Source organism: Rhinolophus hipposideros (genome assembly GCF_964194185.1).
Source record: "Rhinolophus hipposideros genome assembly, chromosome: X".
Taxonomy (NCBI): domain Eukaryota; kingdom Metazoa; phylum Chordata; class Mammalia; order Chiroptera; family Rhinolophidae; genus Rhinolophus; species Rhinolophus hipposideros.
Window position 1 is genome coordinate 82891376 of NC_138046.1, and position 22444 is coordinate 82913819.

The following is a 22444-nucleotide window of genomic DNA, read 5'->3' on the forward strand; positions in this document are numbered from 1 at the left end:
TGGTCATCAGAGAATATACTTTGTAGAATTTGAATCATTTTAAATTTATTGGGACTTGTTTTATGACCTCAGATGTAAACTATCTTGGTAAAAGTTCCAATTGCAGTTTAAAAGAATGTGTTTCCTGCTCTTTTGAGATAGAATGTTCTATTCATATCAGGTCAAGTTGTTTGATAGTGTAGTTTTCTTATAGTCTTGTATATATTTTTAATTCTATTTTTCAATCAATTATTAAAAGTAATTGATGAAATCTCTGGCTATAATTAAGATTTTGTTCATTTCTCCTTTCAGTTTTCTCAGTTTTTGCTTCAAGTATTTTGAAGCTCTATTAGTTGTATAAACATATTTATGTCTTCTTTATGAATTTACATTCTTATTATAAAACTACCTTCTTTATCCCTGATAATATTCTTTGCCTTTAATTAATATAGCCTTCTCAGCTTTCATTTGATTAGTGTCTGCATAGTATATATTTTTACATCTTTTTATTCTTTATCTGTGTCTTCATATTTCTAAAGTGTCCTTTTTTCTCTTGTAGGTAGTAGAAAGTTGGGTCTTGCTTTTCTACCAGTGGGACAGTCACTGCCTTTGATCTTCAGTTTTTATACAACCTATGTTTAATATGATTACTGATATGGTAAAAGTTAAATTTACTATCTTGTTATTTGTTTTCTATTTGCCCCATCTTTCTTTTGTTCCTTTTTTGCATTTCTTTTTCTGCTTATTGAATTGTGAATAATTTAATTATTTCTTCTTTGACATTCTTCTTTTTAAAATTCTCAATTTTAATTTCTAATACAGTGAATTTAATAGCAAAACCCACGTAAACAAAGTCTTTTGGCATTCAAGGCCAAAATATTTTGGAAACTACTAATGCAGAGAAACATTCAAAGAGTAACACAGTGGTAAAGTCAGAGAGATAGAAACATAAATACACAGAAAAAGACGATAACATCTCATTTCCCTGCTGAAGCCAGCTCCTCCTTTGAACAACCACAGCTTGATTACAGGAGTCAATATGGACCACTTTTACTTTTTAAATTTATTAGGGTTTGTTTTATGTCATGGCAAATCAAGAGACTCAATGACTGATATCAACACCAAAAACTTAATGTTAATCCTCTATTTGATAGACATTTTTAATTTTATATTAACTTTTCTGTATTTGCTGATATAAAAATAAGCATGTACTATTTTTATAATCTGATAAATCAACAAAGCTGCTATTATTATTTCAAATTAAAATGTTTGAGTTCCTTCATTAACAATTTTAAGTCTCACAGGTTCAGAGTCTTCATAAGATGGGCTTAAGTTTATTAAACTTTATTCTTAAGTCTTCTACCCTCCCCACCCTTGGAAGGTGTTTGGAGGTGCCTTTTCTTCAACTCTGACTCTGTGCAAAGTAATTTATCATTAGTGAAACTTTATGGGCTTAATATATATGTATATATGTATATATACACTTCTATATTTACATACACTAGATATATATATATATATACACACATATATATGTATATATATACACACTTAATTACAAATAGTTATGTAGGACTTATACTTTAACACATTCATTGAGTCAAAGTGGGCAGGAATGACCTTTCGCTGTCCAAACAATAACCTGGAGTAAGTTAAAACCAGCATGTATTCCCTCCTATCACCATCCTATCTGTTTTTATTTTGTATATTCATCATTGGGTATCAATGATCAAGCCAAAAGTTGAAAATCAAGACAAGTGACCTATGTTAGATGGCATAACCTTATTGTAACACGCTAAGAATGTACTCAGAAAGGTTTACTCTTAAATTACTGTCCAAAACAATTGATTACAGCTTGTTATAAATTTAATATACATAAATCAAAATCTACATTTAAAATAGATGGAAAATACTATGAAAAGAAAGATCTCATTCATATTAGCAATGTAATAAATAAAAGAACTCAAGAAAGAATCTAAAAATACATGTGTATGACCTATCTAAACACACTAATTATTTAAACAAAATTTAAATAAATGTAAAGAGATACTTTGGTCTTGTGTAAGGAGACTCAATTTTTTAAAGATACAGGTTTTTCTCATAAAATCTATAAATTCAATGTAATCTTACTGTAAACTCTATGGGATTCTTTTTACTAGTCAAGCCAATTACAAAATTCATTTGGAAAAACAAATGAATAAGAATTAACTAGATATTTCTGACAGATGAGACAGGACTATTACATATAAAAATGCATTTTAAAGGTATAATAAAATAAATCTGCTACTAATTTTAATAGATCAATGAAGAATTCAGAATCTGAACCAAATAAAATACATACAGAAAATTTTAAATCAATAGACCTTATTTTAAAAACAGTTTTAGATTTAAAAATTTAAGTGTATAGAGTTACTTTATTAGCCACCTCATACCCCTTGGTTGCCCTATTATTAATATTTTGCATTAGTGAGGTACATTTGCTATAATTGACAAGCCAAATTGGTACAATATTATTAAGCAAAATCCATAGATTACATTCACGTTCACCTTTTGGGTTATATATTATATAGTTTTGGACAAATGTATAATGGCTTATATCCACCATTATTACAGTTTCATACAGAATATAGTTTCACTGCCATGAAAATCACCTATGTTCCACCTGGTTTCCCCACCCTCTCTCTGAATGCCTAGCAACCACTGATATTTTTACTGTCTCCATAGTTTTGTCTTTTCCAAAACATCATATAGTTTAAATAAGACAGATGTAGTTTTTTCAAATTGGTGTTTTTCACTTAGGAACATGCATTTAACGTCCCTCCATGTTACTTTGTGGCTTGATAGCTCACTTATTTTTATTGCTGAATAATATTCCATTGTATGGAATATAGAAACAGAGCTTGTTTATTCTTTCACCTATTAAAGGACATCTTGGTTGTTTCCAAGTTTTGGCAATTATGAATAAAGCTGCTATAAACATTTATGTTCAGGTTTTTGTGTGGACATAAGTTTTCAATTCATTAGGATAAATACCAAGGACTGCAATTACTAAATTGTATGGTAAAAGTATGTTTAGTTTTGTTAACAAAACAAAACATAAAAATAAAATAAAACTGTCTTATTGTGTTCCAAAGTGGCAGTACCATTTTGCATACTCACCAGCAATGGATGAGAGTTCCTCTTGCTTAGTTAGTGTTGTCAGTGTTTTGGATTTTCATCATTCTAATAGGTGTGTAGTGAGTGGTATCTCATAGTTTTTTAATTTGCAATTCCCTAATGGCATATGATGTGGAGCACCTTTGCATAGGTTTATTTTCCATTTATATATCTTCTTTGGCAATCTTTTTTGCCCATTTTTCAATCCAGTTGTTCATTTTCTTAATGTTGAGTGTTAAGTATGTTTTATATTTTGTATACCTGTCTTTTATTACATATGTGTTTTGCAAATATTTTTCTTGAAGTTTGTGGTTTGTCTTTTCATTTTCTTAACAGTGTTTTGCAGAGCAGGAGTTTATAACTGTAATGAAGTCTTAACTTATCTTTTTTTCATTTATCTTGCTTTTGGTGTTGTATCTAAGAAGTCATTACAAACCCAAGGTCATCACAATTTTCTCAAATGTTATCTTCTAAGCATTTTATAATTTTGGTCTTTACGTTTTAAGTGTATGATCCATTTTGAGTTAATTTTTGTGAAAGACATAAGGTCTGTGTCTAGACTCATGATTTTGCATAGGATGTCCAGTTGTTCCAGAACTATTTGTTGGAAAGACCATCCTTTTCTCATTGACTGGCTTTTGCTCCTTTGTCAAAGATCAGTTCAACTGTATTTGTATGGGCCTGTTTCTGTGCCCTCTGTTCTCTTCCACTGATCTATTTGTCTGTTCTTTCACCAACACCACTATATTTTAACTAATGTAGCTTTTATAAAACAGTCTTTAATGGGGTAGTGTTAGTCCTCCGAATTTGTTCTTCTCTTTCAATGTCATGTTGCCCATTATTTGTTTTTAGCTTTCTGTATCAACTTTAGACTCAGCATGTCGATATCCACAAGAATCTTCATGGGATTTTTATTGGGATTGTGTTGACTCTATATATCAAGTTGGAAAGAAATGACATCTTGACAATATTGAGTCTTTCTATCCATGTTCAAGGAATATTGCTCCATTTATTTACATATTATTTGATTCCTTTCATCAGAGTTTTGTAGTTTTCCTCATATAGATCGTGTGTGTACCTATTTCATTAGATTTGTAACTACATATTACATTTTTTGGTGCTAATATAAATGACAGTATTTTATATTTCAAATTCCAATTGTTCATTAATAGTATAAACTTCAGCAATTGACTTTTGTTATATATTTTGAATCTTCCAACCATGATATAATCACTTATTAGTTGCAGGAGTTGTTTTTTTGTTGTTGTTGTTGATTCTTTGGGATTTCTTACATAAACATTCATGTCATCTGCAAGAACCTCAACAACAACAAAACAGTTTTATTTATTTCTTCCCAATAGGTATACCTTTTATTTCCTTCTCTTGTTTTACTGAATTAGGTAGGACATCCAAAATGACGTTGAAATAGAAGAGGTGAGAGCAGACATCCTTGCCTTGTCCCTGATCTTAGCAGAAAAGCATTGAGTTCCTAGCCAGTAAGTATGAAAGTATGATGTTAGCTGTAGGATTTTTGTAGATATTCTTCATCAAATTGAGGGAGTTCTCTATTCCTAGTTTGCTGAAAGTTTTTATCATGAATGTTTGTTGGATTTTACCAAATATTTTTGGCATCTATTGATACCAAATATATATATATATATATATATATATATATATATATATATATATATATATATATATATGTATATATTCATATTCTAATATATATATATTGAATATTGGAAGTCTTGCATACCTGGAATAAATCCCACTTTGTTGTGGTGTATAACTCTTTTTGTACATAGTTAGATTCAATTTGTTAAAATTATGTTGAGGATTTTTTCCTCTATAATCATGAGCATATGATACCGGTATGTACTTTCCTCTCTTATAATATCTTCATCTGGTTTCAGTATTAGGGTAACGCTGGCCTCATAGAATGAGTTGTTGGAGTTTTCTATAGATATCTGCTAGGACTAGTTGACTTATAATGACATTCAAGTCTCAATTTATTAACTTGTTGATCTCCTGCCTACTTGTTCAATCCATTATTGAAAGTTAGGTATTGATGTTTCCAACACTTCAGTGTTGATTGGCCTATTTGTCCCTTCAATGTGTACATTTTTGTTTCATGTATTTTGGGGTTCAGTTTTTAGGTGAATATATAATGTATATTTACCATTATTATATTATCTTAGTCCATTTACCCTTCTATCATTATAAAATGTCATTCTTTGCATGTAGTAACAATTTTTTTCTTAAAGTTTGTTTTGCCTGATATGTGTTTTCTATCCTTTTACTTTTAACCTATATGTGTCTTTGAATTTAAAGTGTTATCTCTTGCAGACAGCATATACTTGGGTCATGTTTTTAAATCCATTGTTCCAATCGCTTCCTTTTGGTTGGAGAATTTATCTACTTATAATTAATGTAATTCCTGACAAAGTCAGATTTACATGTGCCATTCTGCTATTATATACATACATATATGTATATATATGTATGTATATATATCTTATTTTATTACTTTTTTGTTTCTCTACTACTTCATTACTGCTTCTTCTTCCATTAAATATTTTGCAACATACCATCTTAATTCCGTTTCTTTTACTATATATTTTTTTCTTTTTTTCTTTTTTTCTTCTCTTTTACTATATTTTTAAGTAATTCTAATAATATACAAAAAGTTTCCTCCTATAAAGCTCAATTTCCTTCTCCATATTTTGTGCTATAATTTTCCTACATATTACATCTTTATACATTGTATGCCCATCAAAACACCTATGGACGTCTCATTCCCTAGATTTTACTTTTAAGCTTTATTGGCTTACCTATTGTTTGCTCAGGAACTCTTACCTAGTACCTTAGGCAGTCATGATGTTAAATAATCTTATCTGATTATTTCTGACAAATGCCCCAAGGGAATGGGCTACTGACACTGGGGGAGCTCTTGGGTCAGTTAAAGACAGCCTTGTATATGGGGTCTTGTAGGGAACTGCCAGACAGATCAAATAACAATTTTCTGGGAATGAGAGTTTGAAGAAGCCCCAACCCCATTCTGCTCCCTCTACTGGATTCCTGGTTGCTGGTTTTCACTGTGATTGCATGCTGTTAGTTTTCAAGACTACTGTGAAGTTGAGAAGGAGGCATTAGAATAGAACAAGTTAAAATGTTACAAAACTTACTGCTGTTACTGAGATTTAGAAGTTTTTAACAAATGTTCAGTGGACTTCTGCAAGGCTTGGTTAATTTCCAGAGCTCTGAAAACATTGATTCTGACCATTTTGGCCAGAATTTTCATTGCTTTCGTGGATGAGAGGTATTCTGGCAGCCCTTCTTCCACCATTCTTGCTTATGTCACAGAAGATACTACATTATTAAATTCAAATATTTTATGTGAGGATTTTTTTTGTTTCTTGTTTTTTTAATGATTTGGTTGAATATTATTAATACCTGCTTTGATTTTTTTCCAGCCTGCATTATTTTACTCTATGCTCCTCTATACAAATTGTTGGGACCTCAGTTCCTCAATTCTCATGTCCTGAATGAAGCTACAAAATGTTTCTGAGGAATATCTTGGACTTGCACACAGCTATTCCCTTGGCCAAGCTCAGTGCCAAGATGAGGCTATTACATGTTCAGTTACATATATGGCTTTGGAGTCTGGACTTGCATTAGAAGATACCAACCTTACATACTACTCATTTGCCTATTAAGTCATATTTCTAAAATATATATTTCCTACCAGATACCCTAATTCTGACATCTCTGTTATTCAATTGCCAAAGAATTAATTGAAAGAAACAGTATTTTTGAAGTTAGGGTAAAAAGGGAATGGATCAATATAAGCACTTTGGAAATCAGTTTGACAGTATTGACTAAAACTAATCATATGCATAACCTATAGCACAGCAATTTCACTCCTTTATATATACCCAACAGAAATTAGTGTACATATGTAGCAAAAAACATATACATAATTGTTCATACAGAGTTACTCACAATAGCAAAAAACTGAACACAATCCAAAAGTCCATTGACCTTAGAAAGATTAAATAAATTATGGTATATTCATTCAATGGAATATGACTGAGCAATGAAAAAAACAAACCACTGCTGCATACAATAGTATCAGTGAATCTCTTAAAGTTGAGTGAAATAAGCTAGATACAAATGAATACGGACCATATAGTTTCATTCATATAAAATTCAAAAAATAGGCAATACTAATTTATGATGCTAGTAGTCAGGGTAATGATTTCCCTTGGGATGTAGTAACTGGAAGTGGGCAGCTAGGTGTGCTTTAAAAAGGCTGGTAATTTTCTGTTTCTTTTGGCTGGGTGCTTGTTTCACAGATATGTATAGTTTATGAAAATTCATTGGGCTGTACATGTATAATTTCTGCATTCTCTTATATGTATACTATACTACAATAAAATACCAGCAAATCAGAATGGTAACATACATATTCTGATTGAAGAGAGAGCGAAAGGGGGCACTTAAGGCAAAAGAAACAACATACAAAAGTGAAGAAGCATGCTATATTCTTGGAATGGTGATTAGTTTAGTGGAGCAGGTACAGAGCTATGCTTATAGGGAAGGGAGGAGAGGTAGATCAAGCCTTTCATTTCTGAAATAGAGTGAAAGTACTTAATAAAATGCAAAACTATTGCACGTATATACCATTTCCCCGAAAATAAGACCTAACCGGATAATCAGCTCTAATGCATCTTTTGGAGCAAAAATTAACATACGACCCAGGACTACATTGCCTCACCTGGTTTATTTAAGTAAATATGTATCATATTGTATTGTATTATACTGTACTGTACTGTACTGTATTGTATTATAAAGACCCGGTGTTATAGTAAAATAAGACCGGGTCTTATATAAATTTTTGCTCCAAAAGACTCATTAGAGCTCATTGTCCGGCTAGGTCTTATTTTCAGGGAAACATGGTATATTTAAAATAAGTCATCTGTCTGAATGTTCCAGAAGCATCTCAACATGGACACTCTGAAACAAAACATCTGCAGTCTGATACTGCATCCACACAGTAAAACTGGCTCTTCCTTTGCTGTCTTGGTACCATTCTCCACTCTACTGCCCAAATCAGAAACATGGGCATCACCTTTATCTCCCCCCTCCCACAATAAATCAATAACCAAATCTTGATGACATCACCTCACCTTATTTAATTTTAAGAATATACCTACCCAAATATATGGTGATGGAAGGAGAACTGACTCTGGGTGGTGAACACGCAATGGGATTTATAGACGATGTACTACAGAATTGTACACCTGAAATCTATGTAAATTTACTAACAATTGTCACCCCAATAAAATTAATTAAAAAAAAATTAAAAAAATAAAAAAAAAAAGAATATACCTACCTCTCTTCAGCCCAGTGCCCACTACCTTAGTTAAGGACCTATACTATCTTACATTTGGAATATTACAAAGAAAGGCATCCAAATTGGGAATGAAGAAGTTAAATTATCACTCTTTGCAGATGACATGATGCTATATATGGAATATTACAAAGGCCTCTGCACAGTCTTGCTGCCACTAGTCTCTCCTCTCTTCCAGGAATACTCCACACTGCTGCAGCATGACGTTTCTAAACACCAAAATCCTTAACATGCCTTATACTGTCCTTCACAACCTTTTTGACCCCAGAGCACTTGCTTTCTCTAAACAAAGCAGCTGTCTTAAACAGCGCCCCCTACTAACTACATACTGATTTCCATTACATTCGAATACTACATGACAATTCCTTCATGTTTAGTGCATGTTGAATTCTAGATGATAGAGATAATACATGGACACTCTGTGCTGCTCCTCCCATCCACCTCTAAACTCCTCTCTAAGAGAAATGAATACTTGTATGACTGGTCAGATGCCAGGATACATAAGAATATGGTTGTGGTCAGTTCTCTATTCTCCTTTATTGATCAGGATCATCTGTGTGGTCTTTTATCACACTGCAGTCAACTGTCAAGTAAGGCCCTGAGATTCAGGATTGGATTTAGGTAGAGGAAAAAGGACCCATAGGCCTCTGAACTTAACCCTAAGATCCAGCCTGACCTACTACAGTTCTCTGAATAGAATTCTGGGTGACAAGTCTAATTATGTGCTACTTTGCTTCTTTTTAACATTGTTGCTTTCTTTTCAAGTCCTTTGCCCATTTTCATAATTAAATTTATTGGGGTGACATTGGTTAGTATTAGGTTGGTACAAAAGTAATTGCGGTTTAGGAGACCACTTCATGGATGGTGTAGGTGCCTGACCACTGCAGTGTACACCTGAAGCTGAAGCTGAATAATAACGAATGTCAATTATAATTATATATAATTAGTACAGCATAAGGAATAGAGTCTGGAACTGTAACAGCTATATACAATATCAGAGGGGTAGTAGATTGTGGGAGGAGGTTATCACTTTGTAAGAGGCATAAATGTTTAACTATTACATTGTTTTGTACAGCTGAAACTAATACAAAAATACAAAAATAAAAATGGGGATGTAATATACAGCATAGGAAATATAGTCAATAATATTGTGATAGCATAGTACGGTGTCAGATGGTTGCTAAACTTATGCTGACGACTTCTTTAGGTATATAAATGTTAAATAACTATGGCGTACGTCTGAAACTAACATAATGCTGTATGTTAGCTATATTTTTAATAAAAATCTTAAAAATAAAAAATAAACAAAATTTAAAAAGTAATTGTGGTTTAAAAGATTAAAAATAATTGCAAAAATCACAATTATTTTTGCACCAACCTAATAGAATTATATACGTTTCGAGTGTACATTTCTATACTAGATCATCTTTGGCTCTTGTTATAGTCTTTGTTTAAAAATCTATTTGTGTACTTCTTAATGTCTTCATCATTTTTACCCAACCCTCTTTCCATCTATCACCCCAATAAATCTAGTACCCATCTGATACCATAAATAGTTATTGCAATATTATTGCAATAAGAAATATTATTGCAATATTCCTTATGCTGTACCCTATATCCCCATGACTACTTTATAACAACCAATTTGTACTTCTTAATCCTTTCCCCTTTTTCACCCATTCCCACCGGTATAAATGTCTAACCACTGTGCTGTACACCTGAAATTAATATAAAATAATACTGTCACCTGTAATTGAAAAATTTAAAAGGAGGGATGGGAAAGGTGAAGGGGAATAAGAGGTTCGAATTTCCAGGTATAAAACAAATAAGTCGTGGGGATGTAATGTACAGCATAGGGAACATAGTCAATAACATTGTGATAGCATGGTATGGTGTCAGATGGTTGCTGGATTTATTATGGCAATCACTTCTTTAGGTATATAAATTTTGAATAACTATGGTGTACACCTGAAACTAATATAATATTGCATGTTAGCTGTATTTTAATAAAAATCTTTTTTTAAGTACAAAAAAAATCTATTTGTGTCTAGTATAAGTATTGCTACCCTAGATTTTTTGTGGCGGGCAGGAGGTTCCATTTTCATGAAATATCTTTTTCAATCCCTTTAATTTCAGTCCGTGTGTGTCTTTCAATCTGAAGTGAGTCACTTCTAGGCAGCATATGTAAGGGTTTCGTTTTCTTACCCATTCAGCTACCCTATGTCTTTTGATTGGAGCATTTAATCCATTTACATTGAAAGTAATTGTTGATAGATATGTAGTTGTTGCCATTTTATACATTTTTTAATTTATTGGCGTGACAGTTGTTAGTAAAATTATATAGGTTTCAGGTGTACAATTCTGTATTACATCATGTATAAATCCCAATGGGTGTTCACCACCCAGAGTCAGTTCTCCTTCCATCACCATATATTTGATCCCCCTTACTCTCATCTCCCAACCCCCACTCCCCCTTACCCTTTGGTAACCACTAAACTATTATCTGTGTCTAAGAGCTTTTGTTTCTCATCCGTTTGTCTTGTTCTTCTGTTGTTTTTGGTTTATATACCACATATCAGTGAAATCATAGGGTTCTCTGCTTTTTCTGTCTGACTTACTTCGCTTAGCATCATACTCTCAAGATCCATCCATGTTGTCACAAATGTTCCTACATCATCTTTTCTTATGGCCAAATAGTATTCTGTTGTGTATATACACCACAACTTCTTTAAACATTCATCTATTGGAGGACATTTTGGTTGTTTCCATGTCTTAGCCACCGTAAACAAAGCTGCAATGAACGTTAAAGCACACGTGTCTTTATGTATAAATGTTTTCAGATTTTTTGGGTAGATTTCCAGAAGAGGGATCGCTGGGTCACATACTAATTATTATAGTAATTTTTTGAGGAACTTCCACACTGCCTTCCGTAATGGCTGCACCAGTCTGCATTCCCACCAACAGTGTATGAGGGTTCCTTTTTCACCACAGCCTATCGAACACTTGTTGCTATTTGTTTTGTTGATGAACCCATTCTGACTGAGGTGAGGTGATATCTCATTGTGGTTTTTATTTTCTTTCTCTGATGATTAGTGACGTTGAGCATTTTTTCTTATGTATATTTGCCATTTGTATGTCCTCTTTGGAGAAATGTCTCTTCAGGTCTTCTGCCCATTTCACAATTGGGTTGTTTGTTTTTCTATTGTTGAGTTTCATGAGTTCCTTGTATATTTTGGATATTAGCCCCTTATCGGAGGCACTGTTTGCAAAAATCTTCTCCCATTCAGTTGGTTGCCTCTTTATTTTATCGATGGTTTTTTTTTGCTGTGCAAAAGCTTTCAAGTGTCATGTAGTCCCATTCATTTATTTTGGCTTTTACTTCCATTGCCTTTGGAGTCAAATTCATAAAATGCTCTTTGAACCCAATGTACATAAGTTTAGTACCTATGTTTCCTTCTATGCAGTTTATTGTGTCAAGTCTTATGCTTAAGTCTTTGATCGATTTTGAATTAATTTTGGTACATGGTGACAGATAGCAGTCCAGTTTCGTTCTCTTGCACATGGCTATCCAATTCTGCCAGCACCACTTATTGAAGAGGCTGTCTTTTTTCGATTGTATGTTTTTTGCTTCTTTGTCAAAAGTTATCTGTCCATATTTATGTGGTTTTATGTCTGAGTTCTCAATTCTATTCCATTAGTCTATGTGTCTGTTTTTCTGCGAATACCGTATGTTTTGATTATTGTAGCCCTGTAGTACAAGCTAAAGTCAAGGAGTGTGATACCTCCAATATTGTTCTTTTTTCTTAAGATTGCTTTGGCTATTCGGGGTCTTTTGTGGTTCCAAACAAATATGATGATTTTTTATTCTATTTCTTTAAAAAATTCCACTGGGATTTTGATGGGGATTGCATTAAATCTGTATATTGCTTTCAGTAATATGGCCATTTTAACTATGTTGATTCTTCCAATCCATGAGCATGGAATGTCTTTCCATTTCTTTGTGTCTTCTTCAATTTCTTTCAAAAGTGTCTAATAGTTTTCAGGATATAGGTCCTTCACATCCTTGGTTAAGTTTATTCCTAGGTATTTTATTCTTTTTGCTGCAATTGGAAAAAGAATTGCTTTTTGTATTTCTTTTTCTGAGATTTCATTGTTAGTATATACCATATAGGAATGCAATGGACTTTTGAATGTTGATTTTGTAGCCGGCAACTTTACTATATTCGTTGATTGTTTCTAACAGCTTTTTGGTGGAGTCTTTACGGTTTTCTATATGTACCATCATGTCATCTGCAAAGAGTGATAATTTAAGTTCTTCATTCCCAATTTGGATGCCTTTATTTCTTTCTCTTGCCTGATTGCTCTGGCAAGGACTTCCTACACTATGTTGAAAAGCAGAGGTGATAGGGGACAGCCCTGTCGTGTTCCTGAACGTAGAAACAAAGGGCTTCAGTTTTTCACCATTAATTATGTGATTAGCTGAGAGCTTCTCATATACGACCTTTATTATGTTAAGGCATTTTCCTTCTATACCTATTTTATTAAATGTTTTAATCATAAATGGATGTTGTATCTTGTCAAATGCTTTTTCTGCATCAAATTGATACAATCATATGATTTTAGTCCTTAATTTTGTTTATGTGATATATCACATTGATGGATTTGCGGATGTTGAACCAAAGTTGTGCCCCTGGGATGAATAGCCTCCTTTAGTATTTCTTGTAGTGTAGGTCATGTATTAGAATATTTTCTCAGCTTCTGTGTGTCTGGAAAGGTCTTTATTCCTCCTTCTATCTAAAGGATATCTTTCTGGATATATGATTCTTGGCTCATAATTTCTCTCTTTCAATGGTTTGAATATTTGGTTCCACTGCCTCCTGGCTTCTAGAGTTTCTGATTATAAAATATATTACAAATCTACAATAATTAAAACAGTATTGTACTGAGATAACAATAGTCATATATAACAATGGAACAGAATGGAGAGCACAGAAATAAATCCACACAGACACAATCAACTAATCTTCAGCAAGGACTCCCAAAATTCACCATGAGTAAAAGATAGTCTCTTCAGATGATATTGGTGGGAAAACTGGATATCCACACGTAAAATAATGAAATTAAACCCTTATCTTACACCATAAACAAAAATCAACTCAAAATTAATTAAAGACTTACATGTAAGACTTGAAACTGTAATATGCCTAGAAGAAAACTTAGGGGAAAAACTTTATGACACTGATCTTGGCAATAATTTCTTGGATGTGATACCAAGAGCAAAGGAAACAAAAGCAAGTTTAGACAAGTGGGACTACATCAAACTGAAAAAAGCTTCTGTTCAGCAAGGAAAACAACAGAGTGAAAAGGCAATCTACAGAATGGGATAGATATGTGTAAACCATATATCTGATAAAGGGTTAATATACAAAATATTTAAGAAATTGTTTGCATTCATTGGCAAAAAGAAAAGAATTTAAAAAATGGGCAAAGTACTTGAATGAACACTTCTTCAAAGAAGGCATACAAATGGCGAACAGGTATATGAAACTGTGCTCAATGTTCAACATAACTCATTATCAGGGAAATGTAAATAAAAACCACAATGAGATATCACCTCACATCTGTTAGAATGGCTATTATTTTTTAAAAAGAGACAACTTGGGGTGGCCGGATGGCTCAGTTGGTTAGAGTGCAAGCTCTTAACAACAAGGATGCCGGTTCAATTCCCACATGGGATGCTGGGCTGTGCCCCCTGCAACTAGATTGAAAACAGTGACTGGACTTGGAGCTGAGCTGTGGCCTCTACAACTAGATTGAAGGAGAACGACCTGACTTAGAGCTGATGGGTCCTGGAAAAATACACTGTTCTCCAATATTCCTCAATAAAAATTTTTAAAAAGAGAGACAACTTTTGGTGAAGATATGGAGAAACTGGAACCCTCGTTACCTAAGGTGGGAATGTAATATGTGTAGCCACTATAGAAGACAGTATGAAGTTCCTCAAAAAATTAAATATAGAACTACTCTATGATACAGCAATGGCATCTATGGTTATTTATCCAAAAGAATAGAAATTAGGATGACAGATATGTGTGCTCCCATGTTCACTGTAGTAATAGTCACAATAGCCAAGATGTGGAAACAACCTAAATGTCCCACCAAAATGTCCATGTGCATGAATGGATAAAGAAATTTCTACAATATATATTTATACACACACACACACACACACACACACACACACACACACACAGAGGATGCCAAAAAGCGTATATGCATTTTAAGACAGGAAAAAACTGTATTAAAATTATGCTGATGGTAACCACTTTGAGCACCTCTTGTAATTGCAAAAGTCAAATGTGACTTGTAGTCATCCATTGTTATTGTTATATATTATATTGAGTATTACAATTTTACTAGTTTTCTTTCCTTTCTTAAGATGTGTATACATTTTTGGCACCGCGTGTGTGTGTGTGTGTGTGTGTGTGTGTTTTAATACACACACACACATACACATATACACACACACATACATACACCATGGAATATTATTCAGCCTTAAAATATAAGGAAATCCAGCCATATATGACAACGTGGGTGAACATTGAGGACATTATACTGTCATAATTAACATGAGGGTAATCTCATGTTGTGTTCTTACCTCAAAAAAAAATGAGCTATGACCAATATAAGATTGTAGCCACCACAATCTTGGAAAATTTATGAAAACTAAATACAAAGTCTTAAAAATAGAAAGTAAAAAAAAAAATAGAAAGTAGACCTGAAGCACATTCTTGGTAAGAAGCACTTTACTTTGTGAGCGTTACAACAAAAAAATAACATAAATGGATTAATAGATCTAATAGAATAGTGGACCTGAGAACCATATCAGTGCTAGCAAAATGACAGAATGCATATAGCATCAAAGTTGTACTGCAATATCTTTTGTGCCTAATGATAGCTAAACAAAATATGAAATTCCTTCTGATGCCTGAAGGACAGATGGCAATCAAAACATATGCACACAAACACAACACACACGGAGTCCCCCCTCCCATTTGATTTTAGCAGTCTTCATTTGTCACAGTAGTAAATTTTCTAGCTATGTCTTTTGAACCTCAAAGTACCAGAAACCAAGCTCTCATTCAAAAGCAGTTTATCTTAAAAGACTGTAAATACTACCAACTTTGTGCCCTCTTGAAATACATAAGTTGCACTATAAAAAAAAACAACAGCAACAAAGGATATCTTTATACATGTAGAAAAACACATTTTTACCCATTGCGCTCCCATTAACATAGATGTATAACTATTATTTATGAATTTATCTTTTAAATCATATAGGAAATAAGAGGAGATAAAACAAAAATACTGGCTTTATAGTTTTTAAAAGCCTTTATCTATTATTCAAAGCCTAGCTCAAAGTCATACTTCTCAAAAAACTGTCCCTGATTTATAACAACTCAAGCGTTCTCTGGAGTCTTCAGGCACAATTTATCTCTTAATTGTATGTAGCCACATCATTCCTTGATAATAAAAGAATGGAGTATCAGGAAAGGTAGTGGTGGAGGAAGAAAGGTGTACAATGTTGACTATTTAAGCCTGCAGTAATTTTTTAATACCAGCTGGTGAAACAACCTTCTTCTCGCTTTTACATACCTCTTTCCTCAGTCATCGCTTAAACACCAGCAATACAGCTGTTCCTTTAAAATGGTACAAATGATTTCAAGAGTGGTCTAAGGTCATTTGACTAAGAAAAGTCTAAAGAAATATAAGTATAACCTTTATAGAGTATAGACAAGCTTCCGTCAGGGCAGCAGCATTCTGGGTTAGTCATTAATTAAACCTTGGGACAAAGTGGGTGACTTTTATTTGTATACTAACATACATATCTTCCCACAGAAATCTCCAGATGTTTCCATAGATGAGTTGTTGGTCATACCATAAATTCCTTACAACTTATCTTCTATACCTAGAAGACCATACCTTCCATACCTATATCATGACTGTGGTGATAGTTCCTGTTTTGTTCTCCAGATCCACACCTCGACCTTGTCCACCCTGCTTTGTGTCCCTGGAGGCTAGCTTATATGTACTCCAGCCACAGGCTCCACTCTTCTTTTGCTTTTGGTTGAGGTTTGGCCAATTAGAGGTACCAGCAGGATTTGGAAGGAGAGAAGAGAGTGTGGTTGAGGCATTTATTCTCCCAGCTTCTAGGAGAATAGCTGTAGCTACTCATTCAGAGTTACAGGAATCACTCCCTACTTGCACCCCTTCAGGCATAAGAGTACTAACAGCACCTACTGCTGTTATTCCCAGGGTATATTACATTACCCTTTGTGGTTTCCTTATCCCTTGCTCACACCTTTGTAAGTAGTTCTAGTATTAAACTATCGTCAAATTATTTGATATGAGTGTGGCATCTATTTTTGAGCTGGAACCCTTACTGATCCAACTACCATCATAGTTACCATCCAAATAGTAATAGCCAACATTTGTTAATTATTTATTGTGTGCTAGGCTTTATTCCAAACACCTAACATTTACTGGTGCATTTAAACCTTTACAACTACTCTATAAGTATTATTTTCTTTTCTACAAATCATTTTATCTCTGGTTTCTTAATCTCTGTTTAAGATAGCATCCTCTCCCATTTACTCTGAAAAGAAATTGGAACTGATTTCCCTCCATAGTTGCAAAAATAATAAGGGTAACAGAAAGGCCATCCTTTGGTTATGTTCAGAGAGAAATAAGCAACAAATAGGTAGAAATTTGCACAAGGTCAATAATATAAATTTGATAAATGTCATATGGAAAGTTGTTCCTCACCTTCCATTTTCTTCTTTTTTGTTGTTGTTGTCCTTCTGTCATGAAGAATAATTTTCAGGCTACAAACAGTAATAAGAAAAAAGGTTAAACAAAACATAAATTAGTTTTATAAGGTTGTTAAAAATCAGCCACCAGGAAGAGGAATAAAGAAATAAAGTATGAGAACATAGGTCAGAGATGTAAATCAACAATGTCTAATTAGAAATGAGGTCTTTGATCATCTTGTCCAGTACTTTTTCAATGATTCCACACTGCCATGCAATTATATTGTTTACCATATACAGTCTTGGATTGTTCTTTTTCTTTCGTATGTGTTCATATTCTCCCAATGAACAGAGAAGACAATTCTCTTTCTTTTGAATCATATTGAATCAATTCTCATTCTTTTGAATCATAAGCACAAATTAGATATCTGAAAAGAAAGCCATTCTGAAATAGACTGATACCCTTAATGGATCCTGCAGGGTCATGAGAGTAAATTGGATTGAGGTAGTTATTGGGATAAGGCGCAGTTTATAGGAATAGCATGACAACTTAGAACAACATACCTGTAGCCTTCATCTATGCATTCACTCACTCATTCATTCATTCAACAGACATTTATTTATTTATTTATTTATTTTAAATTAAAGTTTATTGGGGTGATAACTGTTAGTAAAATTACATGTATTTCAGGTGTACTATTCTGTAATATATTATCCATATCTCATATTGCGTGTTAACTCACCACCCAGAGTCAGTTCTATTTCCATCACCATATATGAGACCACGCATACCCTCTTCTAGAGCCCCTCTCCACTTTACCTTCTGGTAACCCCTAAACTATTGTCTATGTCTATGAGTATTTAATCCTTCATTTGTTTTCTTTTTATTTATTGGGGTGACAATTGTTAATGAAATTACATAATTTCAGGTGTACAATTCTGTATTACATCATCTATAAATCCCATTGTGTATTCACCGCCCAGAGTCAGTTCTCCTTCCATCACCATATATTTGATCCCCCTTACCCTCATCTCCCACCCCCCACCCCCTTAACCTCTGGTAACCACTAAACTATTGTCTGTGTCTATGAGTTTTTGTTTCTCATTTGTTTGTCTTGTTTTTGGTTTATATACCACATATCAGTGAAATCATAGGGTTCTCTGATTTTTCTCTCTGACTTATTTCGCTTAGCCTTATACTCTCAAGACCCATCCATGTTGTCACAAATGTTCCTATATCATCTTTCCTTAAGCCGAAAAGTATTCCATTGTGTATATATACCACAACTTCTTTATCCATTCATCTATCAAAGGACATTTTGGTTGTTTCCATGTCTTGGCCACAGTAAAAAAAGCTGCAATGAACATTGGAGCACACATGTCTTTATGTATAAATGATTTCAAATTCTTTGGGTAGATACCCAGGAGAGGGATGGCTGGGTCATATGGTAATTCTATTTGTAATTTTTTGAGGAACCTCCACAATGCCTTCCATAGCGGCTGCACCAATCTGCATTGCTACCAACAGTGTATGAGGGTTCCTTTTTCTCCACAGCCTCTCCAACACTTGTTGCTATTTGTCTTGTTGATGATAGCCATTCTGACTGGGGTGAGGTGATATCTCATTGTGGTTTTTATTTGCATTTCTCTGATGATTACTGATGTTGAGCATTTTTTCACATGACTATTTGCAATTTGTAAGTCCTCTTTGGAGAAATGTCTCTTCAGGTACTCTGCCCATTTTTCAATTGGGTTGTTTGTTTTTTTGGTGTTGAGTTTCATGAGTTCCTTGTATATTTTGGATATTAGACCATTATCGGCGGAACTGTTTGCAAAAATCTTCTCCCATTCAGTCTGTTGCCTCTTTATTTTGTCGATGGTTTCTTTTGCTGTGCAGAAACTTTTAAGTTTCACATAGGCCCATTTGTTTATTTTAGCTTTTACTTCCATTGCCATTGGAGTCAAATTCATAAAATGCTCTTTGAACCCAAGGTCCATAAGTTTAGTACCTATGTTTTTTTCTAGGCAGTTTATTATGTCAGGTCTTATGCTTAAGTATTTGATCCATTTTGAATTAATTTTGGTACATGGTGACAGATAACAGTCCAGTTTCATGGTTTTGCACGTGGCTATCCAATTTTCCCAGAACCATTTAGTGAAGAGGCTGTCTTTCCTCCATTGTATGTTTTTAGCTTCTTTGTCAAAAATTATGTGTCTATATTTATGTGGTTTCATTTCTGGGTTCTCAATTCTATTCCATTGGTCTTTGTGTCTGCTTTTCTTCCAATACGATGCTGTTTTGATTATTGTAGCCCTGTTGTACAAGCTAAAGTCACGCAGTGTGATACCTCCAGCACTGTTCTTTTTTCTTAAGACTGCTTTGCCTATTCCGGGTCTTTTGTGGTTCCAAACAAATCTGATGATTTTTTGTTCTATTTCTTTAAAAAATGCCATTGGGATTTTGATGGGGAGTGCATTAAATCTGTGTATTGCTTTGGGTAACATGGCCATTTTAACTATGTTGATTCTTCCAATCCATGAGCACAGAATGTCTTTCCATTTCTTTGTATTTTCCTTCTATACCTATTTTATTAAGTGTTTTAATCATAAATGGATGTTGTATCTTGCAAATGCTTTTTCTGCATCAATTGATATAATCATATGATTTTTGTCCTTTATTTTGTTTATGTGATGTATCACATTGATTGATTTGCGGATGTTGAACCATCCTTGTGCCCCAGGGATGAACGCCACTTGGTCATGATGAATGATCTTTTTAATGCATTCTTGCATTTGACTTGCTAAAATTTTGTTTAGGATTTTTGCATAAGTATTCATCAGAGATATAGGTCTGTAGTTTTCTTTTTTTGTGTTGTCCTTACCAGGTATGATATCAGGGTAATGTAGGCCTCATAAAATGGGTTAGGGAGTACTGACTCTTCTTCAATTTTTTGGAAGAGTTTGAGCAGGATTGGTATTAGATCCTGTTTGAAGGTTTGGTAGAATTCACTAGTGAAGCCATCTGGTCCCGGACTTTTGCTTTTGGCAAGGTTTTGGATGACTGATTCAATTTCTTTACTGGTAATCGGTCTGTTTAGATTTTCCAGTTCTTGGTGGTTCAGCCTTGGAAGGCTATATGTTTCTAAGAACTTGTCCATTTCTTCTAAGATATTGAATTTGGTGGCGTATAGTCCTTCATAGTATTCTTGAATGATCCTTTGTATTTCTGTGTTGTCCATGATAACTTCAACTTTCTCATTTCTGATTTTGTTAATTAGTGTCTTCTCTCTTTTTATTTAGTGAGTCTAGCCAAGGGTTTGTCGATTTTATTAATTTTTTTCAAAAAACCAGCTCTTTGTCACATTAATTTTTTCTATTGTCTTTTTGTTCTCTGTTTCATTGAGCTCTGCTGTGGTTTTTGTTATTTCCTTTCTTCTGCTGACCTTGGGTTTCACTTGTTCTTCCTTTTCTACTTCTTTGAGGTGTAACATGAGGTTATTTATTTGGGATTTTTCTTGTTTCTCGAGATAGGCCTGTAATGATTTTGTTTGTAATGGTTTTGTTTGTTTGTTTGTTTTTGCCGGAGAAGCTGGTAGAAAACTCCTACTGCCATTTTGATGATCTCATTCTTCAGATTGCTGTGACTTAAAACTGCTTTCGCTGCATCCCAAAAATTTTGGTACAACGTATTTTCATTGTCATTTGTTTCTATATATCTTTTGATCTCTCCTCTAATTTCTTCTTTGACCCAGTCGTTCTTTAAAACTATGTGGTTTAATCTCCATGTATTTGTGTTTTGTCCTGCTTTCTTTTCGCAGTTGATATCCAATTTCAAAGCCTTGTGATCAGAGAATATGCTTGGTATGATTTCAATCTTCTTAAATTTGCTGAGGCTGCTTTTATGCCCCAATATGTGGTCTATTCTTGAGAATGTTTCATGTACACTCGAAAAGAATGCATAGTCTGATGTTTTAGGATGAAGTGCTTTATATATGTCAATGATCTCCATTTCATCTAATGTGTCATTTAGGGCTGCAATTTCGTTATTTATTTTCTGTTTGGATGATCTATCCATAGCTGTCAATGATGTATTTAAGTCCCCTAGTATAACTGTCTTTTCGTCAATTTCTCCCTTTAGTTCTGTTAGTAGTTGCTTGGTATATTGTGGTGCTCCCTGATTGGGGGCATAAATATAGATGACTGTTATATCTTCTTGATGTATAGCACCTTTACCATTATGAAATGTCCATCTTTGTCTCGTGTTACCTTTTTCACCCTGAAGTCTGTTTCATCTGATATCATTATGGCTACACCTCATTTTCTTTGGTTACCATTTGCTTGGAGTGTCAATTTCCACCCTTTCACTTTGAGTCTATGCTTGTCCTTGTAGCTGAGATGTGTCTCTTGGAGACAGCATATGGTTGGGTTTAGCTTTTTGATCCAATCTGCTACTCTGTGCTTTTTTATTGGTGAGTTCAATCCATTTACATTTAGGGTGATTATTGATATGTGAGGATTTCCTGTCATTGTATCTTTAGTTTTCTGGTAAGGCTGTGACTCCATTGTTCCTTTGCCTTTTTGTTGTTGTTTATTTTTTCTGTGTGGTGGTATTCTATGATGTTTCCCTCTGTTTCTTCTTTTATTACATTATATATTTCAGTTCTGAATTTTTTTTGAGTGGTTAGCCTTAAGATTATGTAAAAGAAATTTTGATATTTAGAGTCTTCCATTTTCTTCAGCACGCTTACTTTCTCCATTCCCATATTCCAGTTCAGGCCTTTACGCTCCCACTTTTTATGTTTCGGTTGCCACAAATTGTCCCTGTTGAGGGTGGTCGAATAGCCTCCTTCACTATTTCTTGTAGTGCAGGTCGTGTATTATAAAATTCCCTCAGCTTCTGTATGTCTGGAAAGGTCTTTATTCCTCCTTCATATCTAAAGGAGATCTTTGCTGGATATATTATTCTTGGCTCATGATTTCTCTCTTTCAATAGTTTCAATGTTTGATTACACTCCGCCTGGCTTGTACAGTTTCTGCTGAAAAATCTGATGAGAATCTAATGGGCTTTCCTTTGTAGGTTACC

General features: G+C 33.8%; 1 protein-coding gene across 3 annotated transcripts in view; it reads right to left on the reverse strand.

The window, feature by feature from the left end:
• Positions 1-22444, reverse strand: part of KLF8 (KLF transcription factor 8) — a 261686-nt gene that overhangs the window by 206919 nt on the left and 32323 nt on the right. For all 3 annotated transcript variants that reach the window (XR_013992940.1, XM_081042620.1, XM_081042621.1), the window contains exon 2: positions 17378-17436. Coding sequence is in view for 2 of the 3 variants with exons in the window: in XM_081042620.1 (XP_080898746.1) it covers positions 17378-17384 (7 nt within the window). In the remaining variant the exon portion in view is untranslated. The remainder of the gene's footprint in view (positions 1-17377; positions 17437-22444) is intronic.